General features: G+C 38.2%; 1 protein-coding gene across 8 annotated transcripts in view; it reads right to left on the reverse strand.

The window, feature by feature from the left end:
• The window catches only part of HP1BP3 (heterochromatin protein 1 binding protein 3), a 37,841-nt gene that overhangs the window by 14,257 nt on the left and 10,232 nt on the right, over positions 1 to 13,352 (reverse strand). For all 8 annotated transcript variants that reach the window (XR_005020060.1, XM_036853630.1, XM_036853652.1 and 5 more), the window contains 3 exons: positions 10,998 to 11,141; positions 9,068 to 9,148; positions 7,685 to 7,839 (listed from right to left, as the gene is read on the reverse strand). Coding sequence is in view for 7 of the 8 variants with exons in the window: in XM_036853630.1 (XP_036709525.1) it covers positions 7,685 to 7,839; positions 9,068 to 9,148; positions 10,998 to 11,141 (380 nt within the window). In the remaining variant the exon portion in view is untranslated. The remainder of the gene's footprint in view (positions 1 to 7,684; positions 7,840 to 9,067; positions 9,149 to 10,997; positions 11,142 to 13,352) is intronic.

Genomic DNA, 13,352 nt, shown 5'->3' on the forward strand with positions numbered 1-13,352 from the left:
AAGAATCTCAGGTGCAGGGAGAAATCAATCAAGGTGACTTAGGGCTTAAAGGGGTCTGTGGTATGGAACAAGACAAAATGGAAAGCTATACACCCAGGCCAACGACAGGACATCTGAAGAAAGGGTTAATCGTAACCCAAAAGTTAAGAGATGTGTTTTGACTCACCTCCCCAGAATTACTAGAATAGCACCCAAGGAGCAGAAAATCATGAGACTTCTTTGAAACTGATTACTTGATAAGTTAAGTTGAAAAGATTAACAACTTGGCAGCCCACTGAGGGGCAGAACGATGAGGTCCAAACTATTACCACTTGAGGTGCTTTATCGAGCTTTGATACTTTTGTTTGGAGAAGAAATTTTAAATCTTTTCTCTAACCACTAAGCATTACAGCCTGAGCTGACACTAGAGTTATTAATTACATTATCCACATGTCTGGGGCGGAAGGGTGAAGGGGATCCCCTGTTCTAACAGGGTGCTAAAGAGCAGAAACCATGCTATCAAATCTTGTACATCCTGACACTCCAAATGAAGAAACTCCCTCTCCGCCAAATCACAATCCAAGTATGTCTAAGCCAGTGCTATTCCATTCAGGACAAATATGATTTATGCCATAACCCAAAACACACTCAAAGTCATTCACCCCACAAGTATTTACTGAGTATTTATTATGGTTATGCAGGAATAAACACTTAGATCTAGTCACTAAACTCAAGGAATTTAAGAGATGATGAATAAATAATAATTAGGGTAGAGAATGATAAGGTTCAGTGTTGAAGCATGTGCATAGAGCTTTGGGAACACAACTGAAGGAATCATTTAAGTGTCAAACAATTTTACTATTAGTTGCTCTGTAAGTTAGATTCCAATGGAGGATCATAGAGCTTAAGTTAACCACTGAAACCCTAGTCTCTTATTTATTTATTTATTTATTTATTTATTTATTTATTTATTTACAGCTGTGTTGGGTCTTCGTTTCTGTGCGAGGGCTTTCTCTAGTTGCGGCAAGTGGGGGCCACTCTTCATCGCGGTGCGCGGGCCTCTCACTATCGCGGCCTCTCTTGTTGCGGAGCACAGGCTCCAGATGCGCAGGCTCAGTAATTGTGGCTCACAGGCCTAGTTGCTCCGCGGCATGTGGGATCTTCCCAGACCAGGGCTCGAACCCGTGTCCCCTGCACTGGCAGGCAGATTCTCAACCACTGCGCCACCAGGGAAGCCCTGAAACCCTAGTCTCTTGTATCAAATTAAACAACTAATCTGAGAAGAATCTTTTTTTTTTTTTTTGGCCGTGCCGCCATGCTTGCAGGATCCTAGTTCCTCGACCAGGGATTGAACCCAGGCCCTTGGCAGTGAAAGCTCGGAGTCTTAACCACTGGACCGCCAGGGAATTCCCTGAGAAGAATCTTCTTAACCAAGGTTCAAATGCTTCAGGAATGAGTTATCAGTTAAATCGGTTCCCTTAATATTTTTGTTTTCTCAGCAATACCAATCATTACTTTAGTATACACCTTTATCCTGGGCCTTTAGAAATCTCACAGTTCTATCACTCACTCCTACCTTCAGGTAAAACCACACTTACCAAGTGCTTCAAAGCTTCTCAGATTGACCCTTTCTCTCTCATCACTGTTATAACCTTAGTACAAGCCACCATAGTCTCCCTTCTGGGCACTATGCTACTGTTTTCATAGTGCACACCACTATTAGGTCAATAAGCCTATAAAGGCCTCCTTTAATATGTTACTCAGTTGATCAGGTGTCAGGTCTTAATGCTTCCACCCAGCTTCAAAGCTTTCCATGGCCTGGTGCCAGCCCTTGTTAGTCTAGATCCAGTCAGACACAGGCTTCTTTCCACTCCCCAAAAAGAATGCTAACTCCTGCCTCTGAAATTTTCTCATGAAGCTCCTTTAAGATGCCTTCTCCACTCTATCATCCCATCTAAATTCTACACATTCTCTAGACCCATCTCAATGGGATGGGACCCGACTGGATCCTCATCTTGACTGGACGGAGCCCAATCAATCCCCATCTTTTTAACTCACTGCTAAATCCCAGGCACAACTCCTCTTTCTAAAAAATTCTAGTCTGTATCACACCATTTTGTACTTATGATAGTGCTAACTGCTGCTGTAAATGTTTTACACGTGTGGAATAAACAAGAGAATACAACAACCCCAAGAAATAGGTACTACTATTGCCCATACTTTACTGAAGGGCAAAAGTTAAGTGACAGAAAAATTAAGTCATTTCTCCCAGGTCACATAGCCAGGCCGTGGAAGAACCAGGTTATGAACGTGAGCAGTCTGATTGCAGATTTTGCATTTTTACTTACTATGCTAGGTAGGCCTGCACTTTCCAATATAAGACAGCCCTGGACAGTGGAAAAAGCAAGAGGTTATAATAGAAAAATGAAATAAAGTTCTGCTTTCACCAGTGAATAGCCAGGTAACCCAGGGTAAGATTTCTGTCTGCAAAATTGAGGTAGGAATACCTATTTTTAAGTCTATTTTGAGAATTACAGAAAACAATGCAAACTAAAATGTTTTTAAAAGCCCTATACAAATTTATTTTATACAAATTTGTTTATTATAACAAATTTATAACAAATTTTTATATTTATTGTAACAAGTTTTTCTTTTTAAAAATAAGATGAATAGACCAGTTTAATTAGAAAGCAGGGAATAGTGAGTGACTGTTGGTGGCTGTGTTTTTCAACTGTGGAGAAAGTTAGTCTGCACTGAGAGATAAAAACGAAAGCAATGCACAAAGCGAATGGAAGGTAAGGGAGGGAGGGGTTCTGAGTGGCAGGAATCTAAGAGTTACATCAATCTGTTAGCAATGCATGGACAGAATTAAGAAGATCAAAAGACTCTTGAAATTAAAGAGTTTAAACTGTGAAGAAATTAAGGGATGTCCAAAGAAATGAATATGTTTAGAGGAAAGTATAGGGGGTAAAACTGAATCTTGGGCTATGCTCATACTTTGGTATGCACAGAAAGAGAAAAATCAAAGAGAATATGAAGAAGTTATACCACACACAAGGATTAGATATTAAAATTTGATTTCTAATGTCATTATGACAGAATTACCTCTGAGAGCACCTTCTTAGAGGCCAACCCAAAGCCTATATAAAGCCAACATACCCCATTTTTCTCTAGGGTTGAAAAAAACATTGTTAACAAATAAAGGAGGTGACTTGCATGTTATATAAAAAGTCTTTAAACATTAGAATCATATTTAGTATGGTGTGATGCTCATACCATGAGAACTACATTGGAATTGAGACTGACTAATAATACTAACATTAGATGAGTTCTTATTACGTGCCAGGCACTGTTTTTTATTTATTTATTTATTTGGCTGGGCCGGGTCTTAGTTGTGGCACGTGGGATTTTTGTTGTGGCATGCAGGATCTTTTTTTTTTAAGTTGCGGCATGTGGACTCTTAGCTGCAGCAGCATTCGGGATCTAGTTCCCTGACCAGGGATCGAGTTCCGGCCCCCTGCACTGTGAGCGCAGTCTTCACTATTGGACCACCAGGGAAGTCTCAGGCACTGTTCTAAGTGCTTAACACATACTAAGGTTCCTAACAACTCTATGACTTATACACTGTTTATCAATGAGGAAACCAAGACACAAAGAGATAACTTATTCAGGGATATAAAGCTAGAAATGACAGACTCAGGATTTAAACATAAGGGTCTGGTTCCAAAGTCTGTGCTCTTTACCACAATGCTCTATAGCCTCCAGTGTATGGTAGCAGAAATTCATGTCTCATCTCATATGTGCCAGGGCAAAAGTTCCTGGAGTGAAATGGCCAGGTGAAGTGCCCATATTAGTTCACTCATTCAACTAATATTTATTGAGCATGTACTGTGTGCTAGGCTTGGGAAAAACAGAAGTGAACAATATAAAAATCTGCCATTTTAATGGGGTAAACAGGTAATTTAAAAAAAGGCAAATAAAATACATAGTATGTTAGAACATGATGAGTGCTATGGAGAAAAATAAGGCAGAGAAATAGAATTCTGCACGCTGGGAGAGGAGGGAAAGGTTGCAAATGTAAGTTAAATGGTCCTATCAACCAAATGCAATGAGTGGACCATGTCTGGATATTGACTTGAAAAAACCAACTGTGAAAAGTCATTTTGGAGACAAATGAGGACATCTGAACATGGCCTGGGTACTGGATGATGTTAAGGAATTATTAATTTAGTTAGGAATTAGGTTAGTATGATGGTTATGTCCTCTCTACATTTATGTGTATGTTTGAAAATTTCCAAAATAAATGGTTAAAAAATAGTACGGTAATCAAGGCAGGCATGTGGTGGTGATATGAGAGTAAAAACTTAAAGGAAGTAAAAGAGTGAGCAAGGTGGGTTATGGGGGAAAACCACCCAGGCAAAGGGAACAGCCAAGTGTGAAGTCTCTGAGGCCAGTAAGGGAGAGAAGAGTAGTAGCAGATTAGGCTGGAGATGCAATGGAAGTATAGTGTCTTGTAGGCCATTTTAAAGACTGTAGCTTTAAACTTTTTGACTGTGAGGTGGTTGGGAAGCCACTGGGAGGTCTGAGTAGCAAGGTGGTATGGTCTAACTTACATTTTAAAAGTCTCACTCTCACTGCTATGTTAAGAACAGACTGAAAGGGACGGAGCATGGGAGAAGCAGGAGATTACTGCTCTAATACATGTGAGAGATGATGGTGGCTTCGAAAAGAGTGAAAATAGTGAAGGTAATGAAAAGAGGTCCGTTTATGAATATATTTTAAAGACAAAGTAATTTTTTATAGATTACATTTAGGTGTGAGATAAAGAGACCAGGACAAACCCAAGGTTTTTGTGGCTTCAGCAACTGAAAAGATGTTATTGCCACTAACTGAGATGGAGGAGGTATGGGAAGTGCAGGGCCTTTCTGGTGGGGCGGGAGAGATGGGGCAGGAGGGGCGGGGCAAGGGTGGGGTGGGGATCAAGAGTTTTAGGAGTGTAGTTTTGAACATGTGAAATTAGCCACACAAGCGGTGATGTCAAAATAGGTGTCTGTATATATAAATGTGGAGTTAGAAGGGAAGTGTGGGCCAGATTTATATACCTGTATACTAATATTGTAGAGGTGCTATTTAAAGCTTTGAGAATGGAAAGAATTACCATTCATTCAAAGTGAATGTGGACAGAAAAGACAAGGGGCCTAAGGTCTAACCACAGGGCACTCGTACATTAAGGAGTCAGGAGATGGGAAATCAGGAATCCTTAGGAGGCTGAGGAAGAATGGGTGGGTAGTGAAGCTGGAGGTAAATCAGAAAGGTGTGGTGTTCTGAAAGGCAAGTGAAGAAAGTGTTTCAAGCAGGTGGGAGCCATCAACTGTGTCAAATGCTGGTAGAAAGACCAGCAAGTAAGTCAAGGACTATGAACTGACTACTGTAATTTGCAATGTGGAGGCCCTCAGTGACACTGACAGGAAGAAATACTTCAGGTAAAATGGTGGGGGTAAAGTGTGACAAAAGTGGGTTTAAGAGAAAGTAGGAGGAGAGAAATTATAGACACCAAGTACAGACAGACAACTCATATTTTAAAACTGTACTTTTCTTGTTCTTTTGGTCAGTCAAGCGTTAAGTAGGCTCAACTTTCACGTTAAATGTATGCATGGCAGGACTCCACTACAGTCAGTGGTAGAGAAAATCAAAGTAAAGGAAAAAAGAGCTTCAAAGAAAGAAGTTACTATTTAATAAGGTAATAAGAAAAGGTCTTCAGGTTCATCATCATCTATGGGCTGACAACCCACCTATTTTCCGGCAAATTTTGTTTCAACATAAAATGACAACAGGACATGTTCCCAAAGACATAGAGCAAAGTTACACTGCAATCACCAGCATGTCTCATGTAAGTAAAGTAGAACCGTAAGGAAAGAAAAAAGCTGGGGGAGGATACAGTCTCTAGTCACCAAAAACAGAGTAACAGGAGATAAGACTGAAATGTATTTCCATCTTTAAATGCGCCAAACAACGCGTATTGGACCAAAAGTTTTATCTGTGGCTCATAATCAGGGTATAAGAAGCATGAAAAAATCAGGATATTAATTTCAAATTTTCTGCTTCTATGATTCCCCTTTCTTTGGCACTTGCACTTTCACTAACTGGCCACTCTGAAGACCACTAAGTGCTCTTCTGAAAATGTGGCTTCTGGGCTGAAACCCCTGCAATTCTAACTGTATGCCTCAGTAATCCAAAGTAAATACCAGTACTAAACTATATCAGGACAATGTGCATCCAATACAGAAATCGTCTGTAGAAAGGACTCTGGATTAAACCCAATTTCCCAGAAGTCAATATAACAAAGATGTTACACAAACACATTCAAAACACAAACTCTGTGAATTACAAATTTAGACAATGTGTCTGCATGAATCCACAAGCAAATGTGACAGTCTAATCAGTCTAGATGCTTTTAAGTGGTAATTATTTTACAAATAAATTACTATCAAAATTCTCTCAGAATTTTACATTAAATGTTTAAATGATGAAAATATTATGCTATTTCTATGTAGAAGTGCTACAGAAGCCTGAATTCTCCTATGTTCTCAGTTATACCTCTAAATAAAAAATAATGAGCTACCAACCACCTCATTCCCTATTAGGATGGCTACTATCAAAAAACAAACAAAAAAACACCAGAAAATAAGTGCTGGTGAAGATATGGAGAAATCAGAGCCCCTGTGCACTGATGGTGGGAATGTAAAATGGTACAGTCACTGTGGAAAATGGTGCGGTGGTTCTTTACATAGTTAAAAATAGAATTATCATATCATCCAGAAATTCTACTTCTGGGTATTTGAAAACAGGGTCTCAAAGAGATATTAGTACACAAATGTTCAGAGCAGCATTATTTCACAATAGCTAAAATATGAAAGCAACCTAAGTGTCCAACGACAGATGAACGGAGAGACAAAAGGACAGACAAAATGTAGTATATACATACGATAGAGTATTATTCAGCCTTAAAAAGAAAGGAAATTCTCTAACACGCACAACAACATGGATGAACCTTAAGGACATTAAGCTAAGTGAAATAAGCCAGTCACAAAAATACTGTATGATTCGACTTGTATGAAGTATGCACCTAGAGGAGTCAAACATTGTAGAGACAAGGTAGAATGGTGGCTGCTAGGGACTGGGGGATAAGGGGGAACAGGGAGTTCTTGTTTAATGGGTACAGAGTCACAGTTTTACAAGATGAAAAGAGCTCTGGAGATGGATGGTGGCGATGGTAGCACGTTACGGAAGTATTTAATACAACTAAACACTGTTACCACTACAAATGGTTAAGAAGGTAAATTTTACATTTATGTGTATTTTATCACAATAAAAAAATTAGAAAAAATTTAAAAAATAATAAGCAGCTGAGAGGACACAGTTTAATGCTGAATATTCTAGCAGCTGACATCATGAAAAGAGTTATTCTATCAGAGTCCTGTGAAAGTCAACATGCGGTTTGAGTTTCAAAAAGAAACTACATATGGAGATATGAAAAGGAAAATATAATGGGACAAAAAATAAAACCCACAAAAAAAGGTTTTATTCCTAGCTCAGCGGAAAGTAATCCTTACTGAATATTTAACCTTTCTCCTTTCTCATGAAAAAGGGGCTAAGGAAGTAACACAGACATCTGTGCTTTAAAGTCCAGGCCTCTGGCTCATACCTGATGTCCACTCTAAGTTTAGGGTAATACTGAGACACGTATTTCCTGATGAGACTGTAGGAAGCTTCTTTAGGTTCACAAAGGCGGGTAAAGGCCAGTGGGAGGATATCCTCCAATTTTACTTGTGGTTCTGGATCCACTGCAGAGCTCCTGTTCTGAAATGTAATATCAAAAATTATCATCATTACAGGATATAGAGCTTTCTTTTCTAATGCTTCTATATTCAACTCAAGGGCTTTCCCAAGCTGACTGCCAAATCAAGTAAGCAAAAGAAAGCTATCCCTTTTTAGCAAATATTCAAATAATTCATACCACAGTGGTGTAATGTCACTTGAGTGGCAATTTCTTGGAGATAAAAGTTTCAGGGCCTTCCCTGGTGGTGCAGTGGTTAAGAATCAGCCTGCCAATGCAGGGGACACGGGTTCGATCCCTGGTCCGGGAAGATCCCACACGTTGTGGAGCAACTAAGCCCGTGCACCAGAACTACTGAGCCTGCGCTCTAGAGCCCACGAGCCACAACTACTGAGCCCACGTGCCACAACTACTGAAGCCAGCACACCTAGAGCCTGTGCTCCGCAACAAAGAGAAGCCACCGCAATGAGAAGCCCATGCACCACAATGAAGAGTAGCCCCCACTCGCCACAACTAGGAAAGCCCACGCACAGCAACGAAGACCCAATGCAGCCAAAGATAATAATAATAAAAAAAAAATTGAACTGGGAGAGTTAAAAATACATATAAAAATTAAAAGGTATTAAAAGTCTTAATACATTCTTGGCCTTCAATAACAAAGAATGAAAAGGATCATGCAGCACCAGAGAGCAATGTACAAAAAAGTTCATTTTGAAAGTTTGAAAGTTTGAAAGCCTTATAAAGAAAGTACAAAAATCTCCAGTGCTGTAACACTGGAGATGCAGAGGGATAGTCATGATTTCAATTACTGACACACAGGAAATATTACATATTTCACTTTATTATCGTATAAATGAAATTACGTGTCTGGAGGAGGGGGAGTGTTAGTATCTACAAAAAAGAAAAACTGGCTTAAGGTATAGTTTTAGGGTCTAATATTGGGTAAACATGTACTTGTATGCCTCTTCTAGTTTAAAAGGTATTTCACAAAAAAGCAGTGTAACTCATACAGCTGCCCATAGTTCAACAGAGGGCAGTTAGGCCCACGGGCCCGGGGCTGGAGTGCCTGGAGTCACACACTGTCCCGTCTACTCTCTGGCTGAACCATAATGAGCAAATGAATGATAACCTCTCCAGGCCTTCATAGAAAGGCTGCATCCTGCACAGTGCACACAGTGAACACTCAGTCAGCACTGTATTGTTAGTAGTAGTAAGAGTATTACAGTGCTCAAACTGGTACAGACTTCTTACCTTTCTGTTTCTGGACTTCTGAGGTGCTTTTCTTGATTTCTGGACCACAATAAAACTCCCGGAAGCACCTTTTCCTTTTACCTAAAGTAAATTAACTTTAGTTGCAATAACAGGTATTTTTATTTTAAATTATTCTGGTACTCATATTGATAACTTTATACTAGACTAAGCGAATTACAGGGCATGGTGATGCAAGAACTAATGTAAAGTGCTGCTGAACTCCTCAGAGAAAAAAGAATGGATGAGTCAAAAGACTTGGAATCAAATCCTATTTATGGTACCATTTAGCTATTCAATACTGGACAACCTCATAAACCCTCTGAGCTTTTGTTTCCTCATCTACAAGACTGGTGATACCAGGTTAAACAGTCTACTATAAGCTTTCAAAAAAAAAAAAGAAGTGAGAAAACCTCTTATCTTGAAAGGAAGACAGCTCCTTGGCAAAAGTTCAGGCCTGGTTAATCTCAGGCCACAATGCTTCCTACAGTTCGCCCGTTACAGATTATTACTGCATATGGGAAAGGTTATCTAGCAATTTTAGACATTGCACATGACGGTATGTGGAAGTCTTAGAACATACTTCCACAGTTTACGAAGTGCTGTCATAGAACTTCACATTAACCTGAGTCCTCCACACCTTAGCTTCACCTACACCGCTGTGAATACAGCAATCAAACGGAAATGCTTTCAGCCTATAAACTTGTTGAAGCATCAAACTGAGGGTCAGCCTATGAGGCAAAATAGGTCACAAACTATATTTTCAAAAAGAAAAACATGAAGCCAGCTAATAAACTGTGCTGATATATACTATGATACTAATTATAATGGTTAGATAATATATTTTAAGCAGTGATTATTTTAAAGGCCATTTAAATATCAGTCTTACAACATTTTGAGAAAGGAAGAATGTAAGCTCCATCACAGGAATCTGTTTTACTCACAGATGGACCCCCAAGCACCTGGCACACAGGACACACTCAATAATATATCTGTGGAGTTAAGCACTTGTTGAAAGTTCCTAAGAGGAGTTTAAATGCCTGAGTGGCACAGAATTCTATATTAATCAAACCATGCAAAAAGATATAGAAAAAAGGCAATAGGACTCTGGGAATGCAGTGGACTAGATCTTTAGAACCATCTTTGCTATTACCATGGGGCCTTGGTAGTTACTTCCTCCCTCTGGACCACTAAGATTGACAAGAAAGTTCATTCTAGCTTTAGATTTTTATGACCTTAAACAATTTCTTTTTTAAGTTGAGGTATAGTTAATTTACAATTATTATATTAGTTTCAGGTTACAATACAGTGATTCAAAACTTTTATAGATTATACTCCATTTAAAATTATTATAAAATATTGGCTATATTCACTGTGTTGTACAAAATATCCTCATAGCTCTAAGTAAAGTTTTGATGTACTATGCAAAGTAACATGGATTTATGCCTGAAATCAATAATGGTTTTAGTATTATTCTCAATTTACTCAGGTTTATCTTATGCTCCCAAAAGCCTTAATAGTTTCAGATACTAAAAAGTTAAGGTGAACCTATGTGCAAATCTAATTTATAATGATAACCAGTCTAGCCACAGAAGTTAGGCCTTAAAACTAACAACCCTAAGACAAGAACAATTACCTTTTCTGCTGCTGCAGTAACTGGACTCCTCAACCCCACTTCTAATCTGCAGCACTACATAATCTCAAGCACAAGCAGCCCCCCAAAAATCCAATTAAAAGTACAGGCTGCTAGAAAAAAAGTTACACTACCATACTGCTTCTGTTCTCTAGAATAGTTATCTTTAAGCTTTTCATCATCATGTTAACTTATTTTAACTAACAAATTCACAAAGCACAAAAAGCCTAAATGTTACTAAATATGGATTTATAGCTAATACATGTTGAAATGATCTTATTACAAACAACCATTTAATACCTGTTTGATAACACCTCTATTTAATTCTCTTTTCAGTGCTTGTTTAAGGAGGTAGCCCCTTCTCTCCAGCTCCAGAGAAGGGTACTTATGGATGATATATTTTCGAATAGCAACCACGGATGCACCACTCTTCTGGAAGCATGCCTAGGAAACAGATTTATCAAACCATATACATTAATTTAAACTAGTTGTTTTTCATATGTTTTCTGACACCTATGTTTTCAAAATAAATTATTTTGGAAGTGAACTTGATAATGGATGATAAAAATGGCAGGAAAGAGTGAACAGTATTGCAGGTAACTTCAGTTCATCATGGCTGTGGAGAAATACAGAATTAACAATATTTCTGCAACAATTTTAAATTGTTCAAAACAGCCAAAGAGAAGATACAACATGTGAACAACATTCTGTGTGTTAATGAAGAAGCTCTTTCCATTCTAATTCTATTCTGTATTTAGAAGACAGATCTTTAGCATTAAAGTGAGGAAAGCAGGGCATTTCTATCCCTTGTAGGTTCACGGATCTGGCCCATTTTACGGAATGAACTTCAGCACACCAGAACCAGTATTCCTCTGCAGGCTTTGTGTGAATGCCAGCAGATACCATAAGCAAAGATAATCTGAATACATGGCACAAAACTGGGTTTACAGATGCAAAGCCTTAAGGGGAGTTTTGGACAACAATGAGAGCATTTGATTGCAATTTAAAGTGCCCTCTTCCTTTTCCATCCTATTTATCTATATTCCATTTGACTAATGCCCATGGAAAACTCAAGCAGGTCATTACGTCACAAAGGCAGCAATTTTGTTTCAAAAGCTTTACATTTTGAAGCACACAAGCAGCATCTATTACCTAATGAGCTAGTCCACCAATTCTGTGTAGCCATTGTCTATAAAATGACCATAGGATTTACTCACTGTCGTTGCATAAAGACTTGGTTGAATGTTATTTTATACACTGACAATAAAGAAAAATAAGTCACAGACAGATGGACCAGAAAAGACTGTACAACACAATTTAATATGGATTGTGTTGAAATGAATCACCTGCTTCAAGTAAATGTTTCTGACCTGTTACAACCTACTGAAGTTTTCTCCTGATCTTATAAGAAAACACAGAGTAAAGAAAATCAAGCAGAAAAGCACATTCTAATGCTAAAACAATCCCTTGCTCCACCAAACTGAATAAGATGAAAATAGGTATCAAGATTCCTGTTCAATTCAGAAAATGGTGTCAATGGTCTGAAACTGTGATTTGTTACACTGCATGGAATACACATGAAACAGATATAGATATATATATATATATGTATTTCATTTGTACAAATATGCATAATCATATTCAAACTATTTTTCAGGCCTAATTATACTGTTTAAATTTTTTGTTTTATTATCTTAAAATTTAGTCCCTTCTCCACCCTCACTGTAACCCTGCTCCTCCAAACCTAGGCTGAGCGGTCACAAAGTGAAATCCTTGAAGAAAGGCTACACAAAGAAAAGAGATCTCACTATAATCAAGCTATATAAACCAGGAAAGTTTTCTTAATGAGCTGAGAGTTGTCTTGAAGGAGTGTAGGGAGAGGTCTGAAGGCAAACCTTTCTCCAGTTTGTCAGTGCCGTCTTCTCAGATTCTAAGAATGAGCACCAAGCTCCTCTTTCCTATGTAAACCACCGTTGGTTAAACTGATCTGTAGCCTTCTCTCCCCAATTCTGACTCAGATCCTAACAACAAGGTCCCTGAAATCAGAGTGTCTATGGCTTCTACTTTAACTCCTCTTGTCATCTGATCATGTGAAATAAACATGGCAAAATGAACCAGAAAAATTTACACACAAAAAGGCAAGGTCAGATTAGAAGATACCCTTAAAACAGGAAAACAGTATCTGATGATCACACAAGCTAATGAAAGTCAATGAATTATAGCAAAGTTATAAAGCTATGAAAGGAGGATAGATTTTGCAAGTATTTTGGAATGACTAGGTGATGAAGCAAAGTAGTAGTGAGGTTTCTAAAAGAGTTCTGGTGTGAAAGATAACCAACTACTAATATTAGACATAAGCTTTGAAAATGAACCTAAAGATAGCATACTTTTTTGAAATAAAAATTTTCTCAATGCTATTCAGTTACCCTGAGTCACAATTCAATTTCATAAGGGCAAGGACTCTGTTTGTCTTATTCTATGCTATATCACTAGTAGGATTGCCTGCTACAGAGAAGCTAGTCCTTAATTGTTTGTTAAATGAATTAACATGTTCAGCCTTCAAATAAAAACTATACTGAAAATAAACTGAGTTTAAAAAAAAAACATCTAAAGATAAGTTAAAAATACTTGCTATAGTAAATCTGAATTTTTAAA

This window comes from Balaenoptera musculus, chromosome 1, assembly GCF_009873245.2.
Source record: "Balaenoptera musculus isolate JJ_BM4_2016_0621 chromosome 1, mBalMus1.pri.v3, whole genome shotgun sequence".
Taxonomy (NCBI): domain Eukaryota; kingdom Metazoa; phylum Chordata; class Mammalia; order Artiodactyla; family Balaenopteridae; genus Balaenoptera; species Balaenoptera musculus.